The 25,352-nt window shown below is 39.5% G+C and overlaps 2 protein-coding genes across 4 annotated transcripts in view; one reads left to right on the top strand and one right to left on the bottom strand.

Moving 5' to 3' along the window:
- The first annotated feature begins 292 nt into the window (after positions 1–292).
- HELB (DNA helicase B) overlaps positions 293–25,352 on the top strand; it is a 43,929-nt gene continuing 18,869 nt past the window's right edge. Inside the window, exons 1-10 of one of the 3 annotated variants that reach the window (XM_070789353.1) lie at positions 538–662; positions 2,580–2,662; positions 3,165–3,572; positions 4,596–4,765; positions 6,859–7,737; positions 10,543–10,720; positions 12,118–12,259; positions 16,273–16,427; positions 23,430–23,511; positions 23,988–24,047. In XM_070789353.1, coding sequence (XP_070645454.1) covers positions 3,320–3,572; positions 4,596–4,765; positions 6,859–7,737; positions 10,543–10,720; positions 12,118–12,259; positions 16,273–16,427; positions 23,430–23,511; positions 23,988–24,047 — 1,919 coding nt within the window. In that variant the 5' untranslated portion in view covers positions 538–662; positions 2,580–2,662; positions 3,165–3,319. The other 2 variants (XM_019960866.2, XM_070789354.1) reach the window with 2 other exon arrangements.
- Positions 14,656–15,145, bottom strand: LOC109559255 (ubiquitin-like FUBI-ribosomal protein eS30 fusion protein). Its single transcript, XM_070789355.1, has one exon. The coding sequence runs from the start codon at positions 15,090–15,092 to the stop codon at positions 14,700–14,702; it is 393 nt and encodes a 130-aa protein (XP_070645456.1). The 5' UTR covers positions 15,093–15,145; the 3' UTR covers positions 14,656–14,699.

Below are 25,352 nucleotides of genomic sequence, written 5' to 3'. Positions count from 1 at the left end.
TAGCAGCTCTGCAGGTGCTATTTATGCCGCGGCCCAGCCAGCTAGTTTCCTCCCAGCCCCTGGAGAAGCCTGGAGTTTGTGCAGCGTGGGCAGGAGTGCGCCCCGCCCCTGCCCCGCCCCACCCCCCGAATCTCTGCGTTCCATCCTATCCCGGCCCTCCGCTGGGAACTTGAGGCGGAGCTCCGCGCAAACTAGCTTCCGGGGGAGGAGGTAAGTTTGTGAAAGTGGATGGCCTTTACCTTTTAAAACAAGTTTCTGGCGTACAGCCTTATAGCTCAATGTCTGTGTATACTAAAGCATGAGCATCACCACAAGTTTAGTTGCCATCCGTCTCCATACGGTTAACTCAAGTCACACATTTCGCCCACCCCCTGGAAGCCGAAGGTCCTACAGTCGCGGAGCTGATTGGCTGTTCATGGGCGTCTACGCAGCCCGGGGTTTTCCGGAATTGGGGTTGAGCTCGGGACAATGGACTATGGCCTCGTCGAGTCAGCCCTTGCTGCAGCTGCAGGGACCTCTACTCCCACCCAAGGACCTGGTGGAGGAGGAAGACGAGTATTTAAGGGAGGATGCGGAGGAGGACGAAGACACGGTGTTTCTTGACGCAGAGGAGCTTTGCAGTGGGGGCGTAAATGCTGGTAGCCTCCCTGGGCTGCTCCGTGGTGAGGAAATGACTCGCCCTTCGGGGGTGGGATCGGCGGATTACTGAATTGTTTCTATTATGGCCTCCTCCAAAGTACGGCGTTCCATCGCTGCTAACAGACTTCCTTTGGAATCGCCTAAGTGCTTCGTCCTGTTTAGAATAAAATAACAATAATACCAGAGACTTGAGCAAATACTGTATGTTAAGCTTGGGCTTCACGTGTATCTCATTAATGTTCACAACTTTTTGAGGTAATTTTATAAACAAGGAAACAGTGGGTGTCCAGCCAGTATTAACACCCCGAATCAGGGCTTTTAACTATTTCCCTGTCTGTCCTGGAGTCGAATATGTGGTTGCTGTTCAGCTACTTAAACACACGTACACGTGAAACACCACAAGCACTGTTGACTCATTAACCCGTTAATCTTGTGATCTGTATTTATCTTGTCTAGTTTCCTGTCCTAAGAATTAGACCTATTGTGTGTTCTGGTGACTGATGTTTAAGAATGTTTGAATGTTCAGACCAGTTGCTGTCCAGTAGAATTTTCTGTGACGATGGCATTGCTGTATGTGTTCACTGTCCTGTATAATAGCTACTAGCCATGTGTGGTTACTGAGAACTTCAAATGCAGCTAGTGTACCAGAGGAGCTGAATCTAAAGTTTTCATTTTAATTAAATTTAAATAGTCACAGGTGAGTAGGCAGCACAAGTTTAGACAGAAAATGTTTAAGTATTTGTGGAGGGTTTAGTTTTTTATCCTACAAGTGTTAGCGACTGGCTACTGTGTTCCAAGCAAGATATGTTTGTTGCTGGGATACCCTGGAGAGACTAGATGATGAGGTTGCTCTCTTAATGGAGCTTCCCCCCTACATGCCTTAAACAGACAGTCTACAAATAATCACAGGTGTTTGCGCTATGTATGCTAAGTCGCTTCAGTCATGTCCTACTCTTTGCAACCCTATGGATTATAGCCCACCAGGTTCCTCTGTCCATGGGATTCTCCAGGCAAGAATACTGGAGTGGGTTGCCACGCCGTCCCCCAGGGGATCTTCCCCACGATCCAGGGATCGAACCATCGTCTCTTGTCTCTTGTGTCTCTTGCTTCGGCAGGCAGGTTCTTTACCACTCGCGCCACCTGGGATGTAACTGTACTATCAGTGCTTACTAGAAATAGTATGAAGTGCCATGAGGTTATATTTATGAGATTCAGGGAAGGTTTTCTCAGGAAGTGACAGTTAATCTGAGTTTGGTAGTGAATAGGGTAAACAGTAAGGAAGAAAATATTTAAGGCAGGTGTGTGGTAAGAGGGACCTTGACTTTTTTTTAAATTAAAGGATAATTGCTGTACAGTTTTTGTGGTTTTCTGTCATACATCAACAAGAATCAGCCATAGGTACACCCATATCTCCTCCCTCCCAAACCTCCCTCTCATCTCCCTCTGGATCTCACCCTTTTAGATTGTCACAGAGCTGCCGTTTGAGGCACACAGCAAATTCCCACTGGCTGTCTATTTTACATATGGTATTGTAAGTTTCCATGTTACTCTCTCCGTACATCTCACCCTCTTCCTCCTCCCCTCCCCCCATGTCCATAGGTCTGTTCTCTATGTCTGGTTCTCCATTGCTGCCCTGAAAATAAATTTATGAGTACCATCTTTTTAGATTCCACATATACGCATCAGTATATGATATTTATTTTTCTCTTTCTGACTTCACCCTGGAAAATAGGCTCTAACTTCGTCCATCTCATTAGAACTGACTCAAATGTGTTCCTTTTTATGGCTGAGTAGTATTCCATTTATATATGTACCACAGCTTCGTTATCCATTCATCTGTTGATGGACATCTAGGTTGCTTCCATGTTCTAGCTATTGTAAATAATGCTGCAGTGAACATTGGGGTACATGTGTCTTTTTGACCCTGACATTTTTTTTAGATACTCCTTGGAGGTCAGTATTGGCTGAGATCAGAGTAGCAGAGAGGGAACTGCTTTTAGGAGAGGAACAGCAGACTTGCCAGGTACTATGCCTCCCTCCTGGAATACAAAGACAAATAAGACATCATCTTATTCTAGAAAGCTTACAATGTAGTAGCTGCTGCTGCTAAGTCGCTTCAGTTGTGTCTGACTCTGTGGGACCCCACAGACGGCAGCCCACAAGGCTCCTCCATCCCTGGGATTCTCCAGGCAAGAACACTGGAGTGGGTTGCCATTTCCTTCTCCAATGCATGCATGCTAAGTAGCTTCAGTCGAGTCCAACTCTGTGCGACCCCATGAACAACAGCCCATTAGGCTCCTCTGTTCACAGGATTCTCTAGGCAAGAATCCTGGAGTGGGTTGCCATGTCCTCCGACAGTGTAGTAGAGGGAGACAGATAAACAGGTAAGTGGAATATAGACACTGCGATAGACATCTGTGCAGGGCACTGTCCCGGGATTAAAGAGAGTAGTGGAGTTGACAAAACATTGGGAAAGATTTTAAATTATCCTAAATTAACATTTCCTTTTTTTTTTTTTTTTTAAGTTTCTGTGTTTGATGAAAACACTCAGCAGAAATGTGACGTGCTTGGACGTTTTCCATTAACTGATGCTTGGTGGCGAGTGAAGGTACAGGTAAAGCCTGTAGGATCAGGGAGCTATCAGGTTCAAGGATTTCCATCTTACTTTTTACAGTCAGATATGTCACCACCAAATCAAATCCACATCTGTTCCCTCTTTCTTAAAGAGTGTAGTGTCTCCAGTGAGCAAAGAATTAAGTTTTTTACATGGTTAAATAATAAATCAAGGTATAAAGACCTCAATTTTGAAAATCTTATGGAAAATTTAAGAACTTGGCAAGAGGAAATTGAAGGGAATAGTCAAAAACAGTCTATGCAGAAAACACAAGAGTCACCACCAGATCGTGAGATGCCGCTTCCTCTGGAATTCACGTGTAAGTGATTTTCTCATGGAGTTTTAGTGTAATTGAGGTACTGGATGACTAGTGTGTTTAAAATATCACCACTACAGTATCTTAGTATAGTATTCTTTTTTAAGATCGGGTTTGATAAAAATGTGTTTGTATTGCTTTTGGAGTATGTCATTAACATTGTGGGTTTCTCATCTATAATGTGAAGATTTGGGGTGAGATGGGAGAAGGAAATGGCAACCCACTCTAGTATTCTTGCCTGGAGAATTCATGGGCAGAGGATCCTGGTGGGCTACAGTCCATGGGATCACAAAAAGTTGGACACGACTGAGTGACTAACTTGGGGTTAGATGATCTTTAAATACCTTTCAGTTCCTGACCTGCTCTAAAAGTATGATTCTAGGTCTCTCTCTAACTTTTGTATCCATAGGATTACCTTGAGTTGTTAAGAAGAAGTTCGGTTGTCAATTATTCTGTTTAAGAAGGCAGAGAAGAAAAGCAGGAAAAGAACAATACATTTTGGAAAGATTTCAGTTCAAAATGATTTAAAATAACTTTTAAATATGGTTTGTTATCTGGACATTCACATATATGGAATGTTTTATTTCTTAATTCTATCAAATGAATTTGGCAGTAAGTAGTAAGTACATCATTGAATGACTTCCATGATGAAAGAATCATGACTATAATAAGAAAAAAGATTATAAAGTTTAATATGTAAATGGTTTTTAATGCTTAGCTTTGAATGTATATATCATTTAGTCGGAAATTTTATTCTGTTGCAAGTAGGAGGAAACAAAAGTCTAAGAGGTAGTTATCTAAGCATTTGAAGAACATAAATTTTGATGTTAAACACAATGAAAGCCGTCTTGGTACAAAAACAATTGTTATAATACAATCAGTTTTCTCCTGCTTAAAGTAAATGTGTTACTCTCTCTTTGATTGGAATTTCTTTAACTAGTTGTGCTAAATGAGAAAGTCCATCAAATCAGTTGTTTTATGAGCTCATTTGTTAGCTTGGATTTGTTCTTTTCTGATATCCTGTAGTTCCATTTATAACGGTGATGAGAGCTTTGCAGTTTCCAAAAATAATGGAATTCCTTCCAGTTCTTCTGCCCCGACACTTCAAACAGCTCATAACCTCAAATTCTATAGAGGTGTTGGAAGAGATAGAAGAGATTTTAGGTACACAGCCATGGAAACTTGGATTTCATAAAGTAAGTAAGACCTTTGCTTAGCTTTTTGTAATCTTATACAAGGCAGGATATCTCAAAATTTACAATTTTGCATCTTTTTCAAAGGAAAGAAATTTGTATGACCTCAATGTTGATTTATTCTCCTTTCAGTGTTACAACTAAATATAAACTTCTAATACCTATCCTCTTATACAATAAATTTACAAAGGAAAACAAAATAACAAAATAAATGATATTCATATCATCAGTACTTTAGTTACATAATTTAATTTCATGACTTTTTTTGTAACTAAATTGCTGTTGCACCTTGAGTATAGATCTCACTGAAGACACAAGTTCTTAAGAGTTTGGCAAGTCCATTCTGCTATGTAGCACAATTCCTCACTTTCTTATTTGAACTTTCAAAAGCCTTCATTATTCATACGGTACATCGTGATGTCATTTGATTTTTTTTCTTTGGCACAATAATGTCATTTTCAATTTCTTTGGCACTTCTGTTTTTGTTATTAGATGCCAGGAGTAGTAAAGCGATACTGTGAGGCTCCAGAGGTGTTGAAAACCAAATGTGGCACTTAAATCAGTACTTGGTTATAAGTGGTTTTCCAAATGAAAATACAGTTTAAAGATTCTGATATATTTCGTGGGTTCCCCAAGAATGTTTACAGATTCCCTCCCTCTTGAGAAATACTGGAATAATGAATTTATTCCCTCTGTAAAAGGACTATGATTTCAATATGCTCGGGAAAAAAAAAAAAGACTCTGGAGCACTATTATCTATATTTATTCAGTAGGACAGAGAGGCAGAGCAGTGAACCTTCTGGGATTCAAGTGGGAAAAGGAGGCTTGGAGTCCCCTGTTCAGCATGTAAACCACCACCCAGAGTAAAGATTTTTATTGAGGTTTTATGTTCGTTTGCTAGGACTGCTGTAACAAATAGCATAGACTGGGTGGTGTAAACCACAGAACTTTTATTTTCTCACAGTTCTTGAGTCTATAAATCCAAATCCAATCAAGATGTTAGCAGGGTTGGTTTCTTCTGAGGCCTCTTTCCTTAGCTTATGAGGAGCTGTCTTCCTGTGTCTTCACACCATCTTCCCTCTGTGCTTGTCTGGGTCCTAAAGTCTTCTTATAAAGACACCTGTCATCTTGGATTAGGGCCTATCCCACATCTCATTTTAACTTAATTATCTTTTTAAAGACCCTGTCTCCAAATATGGTCACATTCAGGGTTCTGGGTGTTAGAATTTCAGCATATGAATTTTGTGGGGTACACATTTCAGCTCATAAGTTGTATAGAGGGTTCCAGGGGTGATGTCTCCATGGAAAAAAAAAAAATGGAGCTAGTAGGTGACCTACTGAGTGGGTCATGATGAAGGAAGTTCTATACCTTTTCAGTAGAGTTTGGGCAGAATTGTTGACAGGCACGTGGAGAACTAAACAAGTCAAGAAAACGAGTCAGTCATTAACTCCACAGTACACACAAGAGTTCAATACAAAATTTATGTAATCACAGCATATTATGTCACTCAATTGTGGATCCCATTTATACTGATTTAACCAAAATCAATTTTCAAAATGGTACTGTAACTTTTTCAAAGATGGGAGACGTATGTCTTTAGGTGATAGTATAAAAGAGAGCAAGTTCCATGAAGAAAGTCTTTCCAAAGTAAGGAGTTAACACTAATTATCTAATTTTTTTTTTTAATTAAAGAATAGTATAAACAATACTTAGAAATGTGGAGATAAATTCTGGAAGAAATAGCTAAAAGTGTTGGAGGTGTTGCCTTTAGAAATCATGGAAAGGGTAAGTCAGGGATTCATATATTTTGTGATAAGGCTCTTAGTGTTACTTGACTTTTAAAACTGCGTATGTATTGCTTTGAGAAAATATAATTTTAATTAGAGCATTATGTAGATCTCTAATCACAGTAAAATTAATTAAAAAAATAGTGATGTTTTAGGTACATAGTTTTTCTCCTCCAAATTTCATTGAAACACATGTGTTCTGGAACTTAAAAATTATTAATAAATGCCATAGTTTTCACTGCAATTCTCGTAATAGTTATCAGTCTTTATCACTCTTATAAAACAACATGAACTTTATTTTCTTAAAGATAACCTACAGAGAACTGAAGCTTTTGCGATGTGAAGCAAGTTGGACGTCATTTCGTCAATGCAAGTCTCTTTTCCAGTTGATGACAGATTTGGAAAAGAATGCATTAATAATATATTCTCAACTGAAGCAGATATGTAGAGAGCAGGGGCACACATGTGTTGAAGAAGCTGACTTAACTTTTCAACTGTCAGACCTCATGTCTTTTCACGACGCTTGGCAGTCTTTGAAGTTCTTGAAGGATATTGGCGTGGTGACGTATGAGAAGGGCTGTGTCTTTCTTTATGACCTTTACCAGGCTGAGAGAGGCATTGCCTCTTCAGTCTGTGACTTGATGACCAGGCCTCCATGGCAACTACAGGTTGATGTCAAAAAGGTGCTTGCGTCTATTTGCACCACAAGACCTGAGAATTCAGGAAGTGGTGATACACTGAATAAAAGTAAACCTGATGAAATAAGATTAGAAGATCTTGTGGATATTTTGGACACGCAAGACAGCAGTGACCATATTTGGGATGATGGTGAAAAGGAAGTGAATGCAGAAATGAGTGAGGGTCAACTGGATCAGGACCAGATGACTGCTCTGGACATGATTTGCTCCAATGCTGTGACAGTCATAAGTGGGAAAGGTGGTTGTGGGAAGACCACAATTGTTAGCCAGCTTTTTAAGCACATAGAGTTGTTGGAAGAAAAAGAAGTGAAAAAAGCTTGTGAAGATTTTGAACAAGACTGGAATGTACCAGAAGAATGGATCACCTTCGCCGAGCAAAGTCAGCAGAAACTGGACAAGGCTATAGAAGTTTTACTTACGGCACCTACAGGGAAAGCAGCTGGCTTACTGAGACAGAAAACTGGTTTTAATGCTTATACACTTTGTCAGGTAAAACCTCTTACATTTTTTCTCTGTGTAAAACAGTTAAAGATGGACTTAATGATTTTATTTTTCATTTCTTCCTGACAACAATTAGTGGGCATTTATTGAATGTTTTCTAGACCCTTGCCTTGTGGTAGCTAATCATTTAGATCAGAGATTCCCCAGCTTCCAGGCCATGGACTGGTGCCTCCTATCTGATCAGCCGCAGCATTCGATTAGAAATAAAGTGTGCGGTAAATGTAATGCCCTTGAATCTTGAATCATCTTGAAACCATCACACCCTCCTCCTGCCCCCATCTGTCCATGAAAAAATTGTCTTCCACGAAAACAGTCCCTGGTGCCAAAAAGGGTGGAGACAGCTGATTTAATTCAATGCGACTCAAAACAGCCAGTCTATAAACTGTTACTGTTTACAGGGAAATAGGTGCTCATGCTATCACTGTGCTGCTTCCTTCTTTAAGACAGTCTTATTATGATAAAAAAAAGTCAACTAAAGTGTATGCTTAATGCTGTAGTTCGGAGAAGGCAATGGCACCGCACTCCAGTACTCTTGCCTGGAAAATCCCATGGACCGAGGAGCCTGGTGGGCTGAAGTCCATGGGGTCGCTAGAGTCGGACACGACTGAGCGACTTCACTTTCACTTTTCACTTTCATGCAGTGGAGAAGCAAATGGCAACCCGCTCCAGCGTTCTTGCCTGGAGAATCCCAGGGATGGGGGAGCCTGGTGGGCTGCCATCTATGGGGTCACACAGAGTCGGACACGACTGAAGCGACTTAGCAGCAGCAGCAATGCTGTAGTTTTGATTCTGGCATATGGCCCTGTTCTCATTGCGACTGGTTACAAACATGTCAGAGTCCACATTCTGTGGAATGAAAGCTCCGTGAAAGTGAAAACTTGGGTCATCTGGTTTAGTGCTTTATCTTCTCTGCCTACAACAGTGCCTGGCAAATAGTGGTTGCATAATAAGCATTTCAAATGAATTAAGATGCTTAAAAAAAATAGCTGTGGCTGTAGTTGAGAGTTATGAAGTTTCGAACTTATAAAAGAGTTGGAGAGTTTCCTTTAGCTCTGACCTGCCATTTTATAGATCAAGGAACTTAGTCCTTGAAAGATTTCTGAAGGAAAAAATAATTGGAGTCTAATGGATGGTGAAGCTCAGGTAAAAGAATGTTTTATTTAAGGGAAAGGCCTTCCCAGAGGCATTGAGGAAAATCTTCAAGAGGGTGTAGAGATTTTGAGGGGACTTTGTTGAATGGAATGAAGTGTGTGTAAAATAATGGAGATTGCACTTGGTTTAGACTGGGAATTTGAGCTTTAAAGTTTGCATTTTCCTGTTTCATAAAGTCGTTGACAGAGGAGTGAAGTGGGAAAATTATGTTATCTGCATTTTACAGAAGAGCCAGTAGAAATTTGAGGGTGTTAAATAGTTGGCCCCAAACTTAACCAAGGGCAGAGCTTGCCCTGGGCTTCATGTTTGTAACCTCCCAGCTTGCTGCTCTTTCCACCGTGCCACGATTCCCTTATTTACTACAGACTTTGAACACCTAACAAACAAGCCTGGACTTGATTACTGGGGAGTCATTTAGGTTCCCAGGCAAAAGAGTGAAATGGAGAAAGCAGCTCTGAGGAAGGCTGCCTAGAATCATGGGATTCCCTGGTGGCTCAGGTGGTAAAGAATCCACCTGCAATGCAGGAGACCCAGTTTTGATCCCTGGGTCGAGAAGATCCCTTCATAGACCCACGAGCCATCTCAGAAATTACTTTTGCGTTACATTTATCACACGAGTGAGCATAGTGCTAGAGAAGTTCAATGTAGCTCATTGGTGGGGGAATCTTCTTATCAGTGTATGATTTTGTCCATTATGCCTTCATGTCTGGTTAGTCTGAAGGACTGAATTAGAAGAGGAGAGGCCAGCGAAGGATCATTACTGATTTTCATCTTATGTTCCAACTCTGATCAATTAGTAGTATCTTAATATTGGGTTGGAATGCTGGGAGGACATTTCTGAAGCTATGTTTAGGCTCAGGAGAGCCCTGAGGTGGTTGTTATATCATTTATTTATCATTCTTGGGCTAGGGATACCAGCAGATAATGCAGATAATTTTTTAGTGACAATGAGCATACACACACACACACACACACACACACTGCACATATATATATAAACAACATAGAAACATTTTTTGAATGATATACACCAAAAATATTTAACATTGTCTGGTTGTAAATTTAATAGTAAATATTTTTACCTCTGTAATAGGGTTTTTTTTTTTTTTTTAGTTGTCTTGTTGGTTGTAGTGGTGGTAGTTTTTCAGTGTTGGGGAAGTACTTGAAGAAAAAATAATATTTTTATAGTTAGTTCAGGCAGGCAGCCCTTTATTTCCAGAATGGAGTATTCTAGTTGCGAGAAGAGTGAGGCTTAAGTGTTTGGGCTATCTCAGAAGGCCAAGAGAAGGTTTAATTGCAGTTGGAAAGAACAGGGAGCTCACTCTGCTTACCACTCAGGAGTGGTAAGCAAACGGTTAGGATTCTGGTGGTGGAAGAGTGTTGTTTGTTGAATTAAACACATTAAGTACTCACTAGGAAGCAATTTTTTGAACTATTTCCTCTATTTTTCCATTCTATAACTTTTGTGTTCTCTATTTCTTTCATCTTTTCCCCCATGTTATTGTACCTATATCCTCCCCGTCCCTTCCCCATTTAAGAGTTTTATTTTAAAAGAACATGTTGTTAAATTTTTTTGATTTTTTTTTTTTTTTTTTGGTGAATTTTTAACCTGAATTTAGAAATGTCATACTTTGCTTGTAGGTCAATTATAGTTTCTATTTATGGAAGGAAAAAAAAAAGACCAAGAACAGGCCATGGAAATTTTCTTCGGTTAGAGTTCTGGTTGTGGATGAAGGGAGTTTGGTATCTGTAGCAATCTTCAAGTCGGTTTTAAATTTATTGTGTGAGCACTCCAAACTTTCTAAACTTATTATCCTTGGTAAGTTAAAATATTATTGGAATCCTAATTGTTTGGTTCAAATCACTGTGATTAGTAGGTTGTTTTGGGGTTTTCCAGGTGGTTCATTGGTAAAGAATCCACCTGCCAGTGCAGGAGTCTCACCAGAGACATGGGTTCAATCCCTTGGTTGGGAAGATCCCCGGGAGAAGGAAATGGCAACCCACTCTGGTATTCTTGCCTGGAAAATCCCATAGACAGAGGAGTCTGGCAGGCTACTGTCCATAGGGTCTCAAAGAGTCAGACATGACTGAGCACGCATACACACACCCACACACACACACACACTAGCTTGTTTATACCATTTCAGTGTTTTAATATCCATATCCTACAGGCGAGAAAGCATTTCTCAGAGCCCACACTAAAGCACACTGAGTTCAATTTGACCACCTGTATCAGCTCAGTGGCTTTTTGTTTTGGTTAATTATTAGCAAGCTAGGTTGTGAATGAAATAGGCTTGTGAGGGGTTACAGTAATTACCTAAATGATGACTATTAAAATAGGAGAATTGTCACAGACTCAGAGTAAATCAGGATGTAGATCATTTGGAAATAATAAAAAGTCTGAACGATAGACCACTTAAAAGTAGTTTTATGATTTTAAGCTAATAGTGCACATGAAACCTCACTAGCTTAAGTCCGTTCCAATTTTGGTGAGATTTAGTTAGATTCTATTGGGTAGTACTGACGTGTAGACTATATGATTTAATGGAGGAGAAAATAAAATTGCAATGAGAGAATCAATATATTTATAAATTATTGTTTTAGGTATTTGAGAATATTGTATAAGCAGTTGATTCTTTTAATAGTTAAGCATTCTCTCAGTTTCCCAGAAAATAGTTTCTCTTTTCTCTAGGATTTGCTTGTTTGTTTAAAGTAAAAAGATGTGTAATAGAGCAGAACATTATCATTACATTACTGAAATTTATCTGTTATTAAATGCACTGGATTTATTTCACATTTTAATGTTAATTTTATTTATTTGAGGCCATAGATTTTTCCATGTTTAGTAAGACATTGAGCAGGATTGAATAAATGACTAAATTACCTAAGACCTATTTTTGTCTTTACATGTTGGTGAAAATATATGCCCCAACACATATCTGTAAACATATGAAAAAAGTTCAATTCACATTTTACCTTACCATGTTATCACTGTTTTTATACTTTATATTGTTTAATTGGAATGCTTTTGTTGTTGAATATTTTTGAAGACTTAATGTTCTTAAATAATTTTAAACAAAGATTTTTTTTTCTTTCTTTCTCAGAGTAAGTCTTTATAATTATAGCATTTATCAGAAGGGAGAAATAAAAATAATTTCTCAATTTTAAGATCCTAGTTACTTAAAACCTACTGTATCTGCTTTTCCCGCTTTTCAGGTGATGTTAGACAGTTACCTAGCATTGAGCCTGGTAACTTGCTGAAAGATCTTTTTGAAACTCTTAAATCAAGAAATTGTGCTATTGAACTAAAGACAAACCATAGAGCAGAATCTGAACTAATTGTGGACAATGCTACAAGGTATATTATGACTAAAATTCTGTGTTTTCTTTCTGTTGTATTGGAAATAAAGGGAAAATACAGGCTTTTGAATTAAGGTGATTCAGTGCAGTGTGCTTACTATACTCTTTTAGCAAAACTTTTCTGTCCTTCAGTATATGTATATTTTTTGTCCCATAGTTAGAAAAGAAAAGTTAATATTTTTCATTATTGGCCCAACATAAATTGTTGTTGACACCACCCTTATGGCAGAAAGTGAAGAGGAACTAAAAAGCCTCTTGATGAAAGTCAAAGAGGAGAGTGAAAAAGTTGGCTTAAAGCTCAACATTCAGAAAACGAAGATCATGGCATCTGTTCCCATCACTTCATGGGAAATAGATGGGGAAACAGTGGAACAGTGTCAGACTGTATTTTTTGGGGGTCCAAAATCACTGCAGATGGTGACTGCAGCCATGAAATTAAAAGACACTTACTCCTTGGAAGGAAAGTTATGACCAACCTAGATAGCATATTGAAAAGCAGAGACATTATTTTGCCAACAAAGGTCCGTTTAGTCAAGGTTATGGTTTTTCCTGTGGTCATGTATGGATGTGAGAGTTGGACTGTGAAGAAAGCTGAGTGCCGAAGAATTGATGCTTTTGAACTGTGGTTTCGGAGAAGACTCTTGAGATTGGATTGCAAGGAGATCCAACCAGTCCATTCTGAAGGAGATCAGCCCTGGGTTCTCTTTGGAGAAGACTCTTGAGAGTCCCTTGGATTGCAAGGAGATCCAACCAGTCCATTCTGAAGGAGATCAGCCCTGGGTTTTCTTTGGAAGGAATGATGCTAAAGCTGAAACTTCAGTACTTTGGCCACCTCATACGAAGAGTTGACTCATTGGAAAAGACTCTGATGCTGGGAGGGATTGGGGGCAGGAGGAAAAGGGGACGACAGAGGATGAGATGGCTGGATGGCATCACTGACTCAATGGACGTGAGTTTGAGTGAACTCCAGGAGCTGGTGATGGACAGGGAGGCCTGGCATGCTGTGATTCATGGGGTCGCAAAGAGTCGAACACGACTGAGTGACTGAACTGAACTGAAATTGTTGAAGTTTAAGAATAAATATGTTTTCTACATTTTAAAAGTATATTTGTGAAATAAAGTTGCATCAAGCTTAGACACCAGAATAAACCCAAGGGGAACAGAGAATTGGAAATGAGTTCATTAGAATTCAAGGGCCAAGTGGGGAATACGTTCCCTGTAATTTTTATAAGGGGAGAACCCAAAGCATAAAAAGATGTTTTACTCCTCGATGAATCCTGGTGGTACCTGTGGCATATGACTTTAAGAGTAGGAAAGAATCCTTCTGTTCCCGTAATCTTTGCATAAGCCTTTAGAGTAATCCTCTGTAATAGATATAATGGGGCTACAGAATATTAAGAAACTGTTTTATTCTGTGGACCACAATTTATCTTTGTTTCCAACTCTTACAAGTTGCTATTTTTTTCTATTTTTTTTTTTTTCTGGTTTCATTTTCCTTTTATTGGCTGTAGTGCGTCCTTTATTTCTGTATCTGCATGGCATTATTTTTGGTTCATTGGCTGTAGTGCATCGTTTATTTCTGTATCTGCATGGCATTACTTTTGGTTCTACTTTATCACTAGCCGTTGCTTAGGGAATTCTTGGGATCATGGGGCAATCAACTGAATGGCAGAGGATTATAGTTGATTGGCGTAAAAATACAATAGGGGTCCTGAACTGTTGCTATGATCACAAATTTAGCATGAAACTTCATTTCATGCTAGAAGTCACCAAAGAAATCTTAGGTCTTCTTTGCACAACATTTTTTGTACCTCTGTCCTGCCATTGGACCTGGTATGTATCCATCTGGGGCTTAGAATCTGGAACTAGATTTTTGACTGTACTTGAGGACCAAAAATGACTTACTAATTAATGTCAAATTAAATTGAAAGGTAGATTTTGCTCAAAGAAGTACTTTTTTTTTTTAAGAGTACTTTCTTTATGATGATTTGTTTTCTGTCAGAAGAGTTCCTATTTCTTTAATGATAGATGGGAAACTTGATAGCTTATATGGAGGTCTTTGCAGTAGCTATCTGGTTCAGATATTCAGCAGGACAGGATATTGCATTAGACCACAAGATGCTGTTTTTGTTGTCTAAACATTTTCTTGTTTGGATGTCAGCAAAAACTATCTCCCTGTCCCTGTCTACCCTGGAGAGAACAGAGAGGTAGAGAAAGAATGGATAGGAATAGTGTAGATGATACAGATTCATATTGAGACAGTAAGAAAAATAATGTAGTTGATGTGTAATATTCTTCACCTGTAACTCTTCTGCCCCTACATAAAGGCAACCTCGGTTTTGGAATATTGGTAGATGATTGGTCATTTTATTTATTTATTTATTTTTTTATGACTGGGTTGAGTGGCTTTATTAGAGAAAGCCAAGATTACAGAGGACTTAGGAGTTAGCATTAGGGCCCTTCTTCTTGCCAAAGGTGGGCACAACATTGACAAAGCGCCGGTTGTACTGCATACGCCTCTTGGCCCTGCCCGTCTTCTTCTCTTGCTTGGCCACCTTGGGAGTCTGACCTCTCACTTTCCCAGCACGGGCCAGAGAACCATGGACTTTACCTCTAAGCATGCGGCCGGCTACTTCCACAGTGCTCAGAGCCTCCACCCCACACTGGCCCAGAGTAGCCTCATCCTCTAGGGGCGTGCCAGCCAGGAGCAGGACTTGATCTTCTGGAGCGATGCCCTCCAACGAAGCTACATGAGCCTTGATTTGGGCGACCGTCTCCTGGCCGGTCACCTCGAGAGTGTGTAGCACCTGGGTGCGGACAAAAAGCTGCATGTTGGCGACTAGATCGCGGACACCGCTGCCACTACCGCGAAGATGGAGTCGAGAAAGAGTGATTGGTCATTTTAAAGTCTAGAAATCTTTGGAAGAATATGAAGCACATTAGATGTCTTAGAACTCAATTTTCTCTGAAACTTAGGAATTCCTTTTAGTAACTTTTTCAGTATCTTTTGAGCTGTGCTCCTTTCATCATTTCTTCTTGGTCATCATCACCAAGTGATTAATGACAGATGAGTCCCAGTGATACCATGAACAGAGATAGAAGTGTTACATGTCCTGGGTCAGAAGCAGAACAGGAAATCCATGGTGATTCTCAGCACCCCAAGTTAAACCTGGGATAGTTCAGCAGGGCCAGCCTTCTCCTCTCTCCTTCCTTCTCTTCCCACCATTTTGGGAAGGGTTGAAGATGACACACAGGAGGGTTAGACCTTTGATAGCTAGGCTGAGGTTGGTCTTTATGGGGAGTCAGTTTTCTAACAAATAGCCAAGGAGGGACTCTAGTGTGATCATGCCACTGGCCCTTACTATGTTTTCTGTTACGGCTTGCTAATCTTGGGGTGTACAAGAATAAAAAATGATTGAGAAGGGGATAGAAGCAAAGAGAAGATGCTAATACTTGGTTCAGTTGAGAAGATGAGCCCATAGATATGATATATAATAGAAGAAAGGAGAAAAGAAAGAGTGTAATGTATATGTATGGAAAAGCCCCCAGAGAGTCTAAATTAATTTAAATAGAAAGAAATATGGAGCCCATTGGGTCCAAATTTCCATCCGAGCTCTTCTGCTTTCCACCTCTGTGATCTTGGACATCCCCACTGTAGTTAACTAAGCATCATGCTGCTTCATCTATGAAATGAGGATAATACCTACCTTGTGTGGTTCTTTTGTGGTTTGGAGAAAAGTAGATCAAGTTCTCAGAATGTTGCTTGGTAAATTTTTTCTAATACTTTAAATGTGCTAGGAGTAGGGGACTGATGGATAAATGTAGCATTGTGGTCTTGGCTAAGTCTGTTTTGAAACTCATTTAGTATTTATAATGCATGTATGGGTGGCCTTTTCACCCTGTTTATAACCTATTCACAGATACTGTTATAATGACATTATCTCTGCTCGAATGTGAAGACATATTTTTGGATGCTAATGTTCTTGGTGTATTATTTTATCCTTGTTTAAGAATCTCAAGACGCCAGTTTCCAACATTTGATGCAGAGTTGAATATCTCTGATAATCTGACATTCCCTGTCTCAGTACAAGATAAATCATTTATTTTTGTCAGACTCCCAGAAGAAGATGCCAGTTCTCAGTCCTCAAAAAGTGATCATCAGTCTTGTAAGTATAAACTTTTATGTTATATAGGGTTAAATATTTCAGTTTTATAATTCAGTTATTAAATAACTACTTGTAATTTTATTCGACAGTAATATAAATATTGCTAGTAAAACATTAGGCACTGAAAATAAATTAATGTATTAATTTAATAAATTTATTAATCATCAAAAGCAGATTACTTTCAAATTTTGTAAAGAAGTAAGCTCATGCATACTAAAGGACTTAGTAAATATTTGTTGAGTAAATAAGTGGATGTAGATGATTAGATTGCTGTGCTGTGCTCAGTTGCTCAGTTATGTCTGACTCTTTGTGACCCCCATGGACTGTAGCCTGCCAGGCTTCCTCTGCCCATGGGATTCTCTAGGCAAGAATACTGGAGTGGGTTGCCATTTCCTCCTCCAGGGGATCTTCCTGACCCCAGGGCCGAAGATGATTAGTTTACAATAAAGCAAAAGCCCCAGTAATCCCAAGTTTATTCTTAGTGAATGAAGCTTTTTTTTTTTTTACAGCAATTGGAAACATTTGTTGTTTTGAGGACATTTGTGAAACAAAAGTAATGGCTGTCAAACTGTTGCTAAGCTGAGTTCCTAACAGTTCAGTTTCTAATAAAATGGACAAACATCACTTCTAATTAGTATTAGGGTAACAGTGTGATAGGATTGAGAAAATGCATGGGACAAGGGACTCTTCTCCCTGTGTGTATGACTCGTGTCTCATCACTCCACCATTGGTAAAATGGGGGTCACAGCGACAGCATGGAACAGTTGTGAAGGTTGAGGGAATTTGTCAGTTTTGGGGAGCTATGTAAATGTTATTTTTTTTTGTAAATCAGTTCAGTCCGACTCTTTGTATCTGACTCTTGTTGACCCCATGGACTGCAGCACGCCAGGCCTCCCTGTCCATCACCAACTCCCGGAGTTTACTCAAACTCATGTCCATTGAGTCGGTGATGCCATCCAACCTTCTTATCCTCTGTCGTCCCCTTCTTCTCCTGCCCTCAATCTTTCCCAGCATCAGGGTCTTTTCAAACGAGTCAGCTCTTCACATCAGGTGGCCAATGTATTGGAGTTTCAGCTTCAACATCAGTCCTTCCAATGAAGACCCAGGACTGATCTCCTTTAGAATGGACTGGTTGAGTCATGTAAATGTTATTTTTTTGTAAATAATAGATATTAAATTATTACTCCAAATGAATTTATTTAAATAGATTATACCTTTGAATCTTTATATTATAAACTTGCTTAGCAAGCTTTTAAAAATAGTGTAGTGGTTTAGTCAAAATTGAATTGGCGAAGATTTAAATGGTTATTATTGAGAATTTATTGTAGTTGCCACAGTTCTTCAAATTATGTGCTTATTACTTGGCAGCTTTCACTCGGCTTGTGACATTCATTGACATCCAACTTTATCTGTAAGCCTTTCCTCCTCTGTGTGTGTCCCATCTCAGTTCCCTTGGGTTAGTGTTCATTCACACGTTACAATATTCTTTTTTTAAATGAGATCGTGTAATAATCGGATTCTATAAATGTGTTCTTGGTGGTGTTTTTTTTTTAATTATAGAAATCATTTATATTCCTTAACAGAAGTCAAATGGTACAGAAGCGTTTGAAATAAAAATTAATATTTCCTTTAATCATTCCCACTCCTCTTCCCCTGAGTCAACTCCCATAAAAGTTACATCCTTAGGAAGAACTTGGTGTTTATCTTTATAAAACTTAATTAGATCCATGTGTATATGCTAAGTCACTTCAGTCGTGTCCGACTCTGTGCAACCCTATGGACTGTAGCCTGCCAGGCTGCCCTGTCCGTGGGATTCTCCTGGCAAGAATAGTGGAGTGGGTTGCCATGCATACACAGACCAATTTAATTTTATATAAATTGGATTATAAGCTGTGTATTGTTTTTTGGCTTGTTTTTTATTCCACATTTTGTGAATAATTTAGATAATGTTTATCCTCACCACAGCTTAGTTCATATTAGATATCAGTACAATTGAAGAAAATGAGACAGCTATGGTTAAGAAACTTTCTTTCTCTGCTATTCCATTTAGATCTACTTGAAATAAGTTTAGTTTTATTTCTGGCACTCATTCTTTACATTAATGAGAATGTTCTTTAAAAAAAAGTTTCAGAATGGTAGCAGAGCTTAGCTGATGCTGTTTCTCTATCTTAATTATAAACTTCAGCTGGAAAATGAATCTCTTTAAGAGAATTGAATAAATACTCATTAGAGAGGCATATAGTACTTTTTCATGAATAATTAAGTATTATTACTTAACACTTAAGTAATAAGTATTTCTTAATAAATTACCCAGTTATTCCTATTATTGCAAGATACAAAGCCCTGAGACAGGCTTCGTAGCTGGGCTGGAATTCCAGTGATGTTAAAATGTGAGAAAAAATGCATATCTTAGAATCAAGGAAATACAGTGTGTATATTGATCTGGAAGATGTAGGGAGAGTGAACAAATCAAGGAGCAGAACAGCATGATCCTGTATGTGTGAAAGAAAACAGGGCTCTGGGAGACCTTTGCAAGCAGGGCTTGGCTGGAGGTAAGCTGAGTGTTGGCCATGTTTTACTGATAACCCTTTCTTCATCTGAAAAATGAAGGGCTCCATGAGCAATTAATTCAGTCTTCCTAGAGCAAGGCTTACAAGTACTGGGCTTTTTCATTCCCTTTTGATTTATCTATGAGGGAAAGACCTAAAAGCCCCAAATATTTTTTCCCCAATTTTTATATCTTCTTTCTTGAGAAATGTTCCCTGATTTGTAACATTGCTAAGAGAGATGAGAGGAAGCCAGCTTCTCAGGCTGTGAGGAAGGACAAGTTGTAAGTGGACATTATCACTGTCAGTGATCTGAGCGCTATAAGAGGGAGGCTGGCCACCCTACCCTGCTGGAAAACTTCTTTTACTTCCAAGGGCCTCAGTTTCACTTTCGTAGCAAGGATGTAGTCAGTGGTGAGAGTTAAACTATTTAATAGCTGGCAGAGTCTGGTCACTATTGGAATAGATGCCCTTCCTGTGTCAGGGTTAACCTATTAGCTGTTGAATCATGGGGAGATCTAGGGATTCTGGAGGAGGGAACCACATGGTTGGGGTGTGAGGGAGGGTTTTGTGGTGTTTGGGGAGTAGCTATTCTCTAGTCTAGATACTATAGAAATATCTCCCTATTTTATACAGGTCTGTATCAGCTAAATGTCAGCTCTGGGTATAATAATACGTGCATTATATGCATATTGTGATGATTGAATTAAAGATCAAATCACAGATGCAAAGCGTATAAGATTCTCAAACTATAACTGGTGACCACTAGTGCCACCAGAGCTTAAAACAGAAGTCATACATTAATAATTCGGTTACATATTTTGTCCTCTTGCTCATACTTTAAATTTAGCATTCACAAACCATCGATAAATATTCAGTGATAATACTACAAATTAGGAGCTGTCTGGGCTAGTGGTTAAGAAAGAATGTCTGGAACACTGCCTTCATTCTGTTTTCTTTTGTTCTGGCTGATGAAGCAAATAAGGTTGATGCTCCCATGGTGAACCTGTATCCCGTTTGATGAGACCCCTCAGCAGGAATTCTGAATGAGTTTGCCCTCAGTCTCTCCCATCAGGAAGCTTCCACAAGCCTGTTATTCGTATCCACCAGAGGGCAGACAGAATGAAAACCACAATCGTAGAAAACTAATCAAACTGATCACATGGACCACAGCCTTGTCTAACTCACTGAAACTGTGAGCCATGCCATGTGGGGCAGCCCAAGACGGACAAGGGTGGAGAGTTCTGACAAAAAGTGGTCCACTGGAGAAGGGAATGGCAAACCACTTCAGTATTCTTGCCTGGAGAACCCATTGAAGAGTATGAAAAGTCAAAAAGATAGGACACTGACAGATGAACTCCCCAGGTCAGTAGGTGCCCAATATGCTACTGGAGATCAGTGGAGAAATAACTCCAGAAAGAATGAAAGGATGGAACCAAAGCAAAAACACCTAGTTGTGGATGTGACTGCTGATAGAAGTAAAGTCCAGTGCTGTAAAGAGCAATATTGCATAGGACTCTGGAATGTTAGGTTCATGAATCAAAGCAAATTGGAAGTGATTAAACAGGATATGGCAAAAGTGAACATTCACATTTTAGAAATCAGCGAACTAAAATAGACTGGGATGTGAATTTAAGTCAGATGACCATTATATCTACTGCTGTAGGCAGGAATCCCTTAGAAGAAATGGAATAGCCCTCATAGTCAACCAAAGAGTCTGAAATATAGTACTTGGACGCAGTCTCAAAAACGACAGAATGATCTCTGTTCATTTCCAAGGCAAGCCATTCAATATCAAAGTAATCCAAGTCTATGCTCCAACCAGGAATTGTTCTATGAAGACCTCCTAGAACTAACACCCAAAAAAGATGTCCTTTTCATTATAGGAGAGTGGAATGCAAAAGTAGGAAGTCAAGAGATACCTGGAGTAACAGGCAAATTTGACCTTGTAGTGCAAAATGAAGCAGGTCAAAGGCAAACAGAGTTTTGCCTAGAGAACACTCTGGTCATAGCAAACACCATCTTCCAACAACACAAGTGAAGATTCTACACATAGACATCACCAGATGGTCAATAGTGAAATCAGATTGGTTATCTACTTTGCAGCCAAAGATGGAGAAGCTCTATACAGTCAGCAAAAACAAGACTGGGAGCTAACTGTGGCTCAGATCATGAATTCCTTATTGCCAAATTCAGACTTAAACCACTAGACGGTTCAGGTATGACCTAAATCAAATCCCTTACAATTATACAGTGGAAGTGAGAACTAGATTCAAGGGATTAGATCTGATAGAGTGCCTGAAGAACTACAGACAGAGGTTTGTGACATTGTACAGGAGGCAGTGATCAAAACCATCCCCAAGAAAAAGAAATGCCAAAAGGCAAAATGGTTGTCTGAGAGGGCCTTACAAATAGCTGAGAAAAGAAGAGAAGCAAAAGGCAAAGGAGAAAAGGAAAGATATACCCATTTGAATGCAGCATTCCAAAGAATTGCAAAGAGAGATAAGAAAGCCTTCCTCAGTGATCAGTGCAAAGAAATAGAGGAAAACAATAGAATGGGAAAGACTAGAGATCTCTTCAAGAAAATTAGAGATACCAAGGGAACATTTCATGCAAAGATGGGCACAATAAAGGACTGAAATGGTATGGACCTAACAGAAGCAGAAGATATTAACAAGAGGTGGAAAGAACACACAGAAGAACTGTACAAAAAAGATCTTCATGACCCAGATAACCATGATGGTGTGATCACTCACCTAGAGCCAGACATCCTGGAATGTGAAGTCAAGTGGGCCTTAGGAAGGGTCACTACTAACAAAGCTAGTGGAGGCAATGGAATTCCAGTTGAGCTGTTTCAAATCCTAAAACATGATGCTGTGAAAGTGCTGCACTCAATATGCCAGCAAATTTGGAAAACTCAGCAGTGGCCACAAGACTGAAAAAGGTCAGTTTTCATTCCAGTCCCAAAGAAGGACAATGCCAAAAAATGTTCAAACTACTGCACAATTGCACTCATCTCACACACTAGCAAAGCAATGCTCAAAATTCTCCAAGCTAGCTTCAACAGTATGTGAACTGTGAATTTCCAGATGTTTAAGCTGGATTTAGTAAAGGCAGAGGAACCAGAGATCAAATTGCCAACATCCACTGGATCATCAAAAAGCAAGAGAGTTCCAGAAAAACATCTACTTCTGCTTTATTGACTATGCCAAAGCTCTTGACTGTGTTCAGTTCAGTTCAGTCACTCAGTCGTGTCCGACTCTTTGTGACCCCATGAATCGCAGCATGCCAGGGCTCCCTGTCCATCACCAACTCCCAGAGTTCACCCAAACCCATGTCCATTGAGTCAGTGATGCCATCCAACCTGACAACAAATTATGGAAGATTTTTAAAGAGATGGGAATACCAGACCACCTAACCTGCCTCCTGAGAAATCTGTATGCAGGTCAAGAAATAAAGGTTAGAAATGGACATGGAACAACAGGATGGTTCCAAATAGGAAAAGGAGTACATCAAGGCTATATATTGTCACCTTGTTTATTTAACTTATATGCAGAGTACATCATTCGAAATGTGGGCTGGATGAAGCACAAGCTAGAATCAAGATTCCCAGGAGAAATATCAATAACCTCATATATGCAGATGACACTACCCTTATGGCAGAAAGCAAAGAAGAGCTAAAGAGCCTCTTGATGAAAGTGAAAGAGGAGAGAGAGAAAGTTGGATTAAAACTCAACATTCAGAAAACTAAGATCATGGCATCTGGTCCCATCACTTCATGGCAAATAGATGGGGAAACACTGGAAACAGTGAGATTTTATTTTCTTGGGCTCCAAAATCACTGCAGATGGTGACTGCAGTCATGAAATTCTTGGAAGAAACTCCTTGGAAGAAACGTTATGACCAACCTAGACAGCATATTAAAAAGCAGAGACTTTACTTTGCCAACAAAGGTCCGTCTAGTCAAGGCTATGGTTTTTCCAGTGGTCATGTATGGATGTGAGAATTGGACTATAAAGAAAGCTGAGTGATGAAGAATTGATGCTTTTGAACTGTGGTGTTGGAGAAGACTGTTGAGAGTCCCTTGGACTGCAAGGAGATCCAACCAGTCCATCTAAAGGAAATCAGTCCTGAATATTCATTGTAAGGACTGATGCTGAAGCTGAAACTCCAGTACTTTGGCCACCTGATGGGAAGAACTGACTCATTGGAAAAGACCCTTATGCTGGGAAAGATTGAAGGTGGGAGGAGAAGCGGACGACAGAGGATAAGATGGTTGGATTGTATTACTGACTCAATGGACATGAGTTTGAGTAAGCTCCAGGAGTTGGTGATGGACAGGGAAGCCTGATGTGCTGCAGTCCATGGGGTCACAGAGAGTCAGACTGAACTGATTGATTGAAACAATGTTATAATTCAGTGCTTTTCTGTGTTAACCTTTTTCTCGAATTATCAGATTTATATTCTGCAGTTAGTACTTTACTCAAAGAAAAGGACCTAGAAGACGTGAAAACATCACAATTTATTGCATTTAGAAGGTAAAGCCTTTACAATATTTTATTGTTTTTAAAAGTGCAGCTTTTAAATTTCATACCTTGTTAATCTAGATGCTATTGAAATGGGAGACTCTAGTAGTTCATTACTGTGAATCCTCTCTTATTTTGAGGTATTCACATGTTCATTCATTTATTGGTCACGCTGCACAATTTGCGGGATATTAAATCCCTGACTAGGGATAGAACCAGGCCCATGGCAGTGAGAGTACTGAGTCCCAACCACTGGACCACCAGAGAATTCCTGAGAGAGGGCTCTTTCTACCAAATATTATATTTGGTAACTAATAGAAAATCTGAATGGAAGAAATACTTACATTTAAATCAAAATTACTAAATACCTTTTCCTGAGGAAAGTTCTGGAAACTTTTGATAGAACCCATATATCATAATTGTTGGTAGTAGAAATCTATGCAAAAGAGATTCCATTAAAGTGACCCTTGCATTTTCCTGTGTTGCAGGCAGGACTGTGACGTGATCAACGCCTGCTGTTGCAAGCACTACACAGGACATCTAATCAAGTGAGGACAGTGCTTCCTGAATTCATTGTACTTTCGTTTGTTTATCATTGTAGTTTATCATTGACATTTTTCATTGTAGTTGCATATTTAAAAATCTTTTTTCTCCATTGTGAAGTCAGCTGATCTCTTCAATTAAGTATGATATAGAGCCTTAGGAATTTTTGGTAATCAGTGTAATGAGAAAAATAAGGAATAAAATTGTCCTTGTGGCTTCCTACCTCTAGCCTCTGCAGATTGAGCTTTGAGAATTTATGGCAGTTTTTCAAATTAGATATGTGTGAAATGTATTCAAGAACCTTAGCAACAGGATGCCTGCAGAGAGCACCTTAGGTGAACATCTGTCGGGGAAATAAATGAATAGAAAAGCCATGCTGTTCACACATAGGACAGGCTACATAACTTCTCTTGCATTTATCAATAGGGCTTCCCTTGTGGCTCAGCTGGTAGAGAATCCACCTGCAATTCAGGAGACCCCAGTTTGATTCCTGGGTTGGGAAGATCCCCTGGAGAAGGGAAAGGCTACCCACTCCAGTATTCTGGCCTCGAGAATTCCATGGATTGTATTAGTCCTGCTGCTGCTGCTAAGTTGCTTCAGTCGTGTCTGACTCTTTGCGACCCCATAGACGGCAGCTCACTAGGTTCCCCTGTCCCTGGGATTCTCCAGGCAAGAACAGTGGAGTGGGTTGCTATTTCCTTCTCCAGTGTGTGAAAGTGAAAAGTAAAAGTGAAGTTGCTTAGTCGTGTCCGACACGTAGCGACCCCATGGGATCACAAAGAGTTGGATACAACTGAGTGACTTTCACTTAATAATAATAATACCATTTATTAAGTGCAGAGATCCCGGAAATGTTTAAGTTACTAGAGGATCTCCTTGTCTATTGAGGAAAGACACAAAAAACCATGATAGGTACCCCCAATAAAGGGTTAAAAAGCACATGATTGGGGCCATCAAGTCCGGGTCTCAGTCTTGAGCAGGTAATTTCACCTTTCCATGTAAGTAAGAGAGCATACTTACTCAGAATCTCCCTCGTAAAGTTGTAGTAAAGGTGAAATGAAATAACATACCTAAAGCACTTACAATTTGCTGCTATTCTGATACAGTGTCATAATTATTATAATAGAAATATGTACAAATGTGTGAAACGTGAATTGGAGTAGTGATAACAGAGATTGGAGAGGAGAGGATGAATTTAAAAGGAAGAGTCAATAAGAGTTTTGGTAACTTTTGGAATGTGAAGGGAAAGTCAGACATCAGCCTTTATGCCAAAATTTCTGGCTTGGGAAAAAGTCAGCTGGGAAATGTCA

The sequence above is a fragment of the Bos indicus genome, chromosome 5 (genome assembly GCF_029378745.1).
Source record: "Bos indicus isolate NIAB-ARS_2022 breed Sahiwal x Tharparkar chromosome 5, NIAB-ARS_B.indTharparkar_mat_pri_1.0, whole genome shotgun sequence".
NCBI lineage: Eukaryota > Metazoa > Chordata > Mammalia > Artiodactyla > Bovidae > Bos > Bos indicus.
Note: the sequence above shows the minus strand (reverse complement) of the source record. Positions and strands in the feature narration are given on the sequence as shown.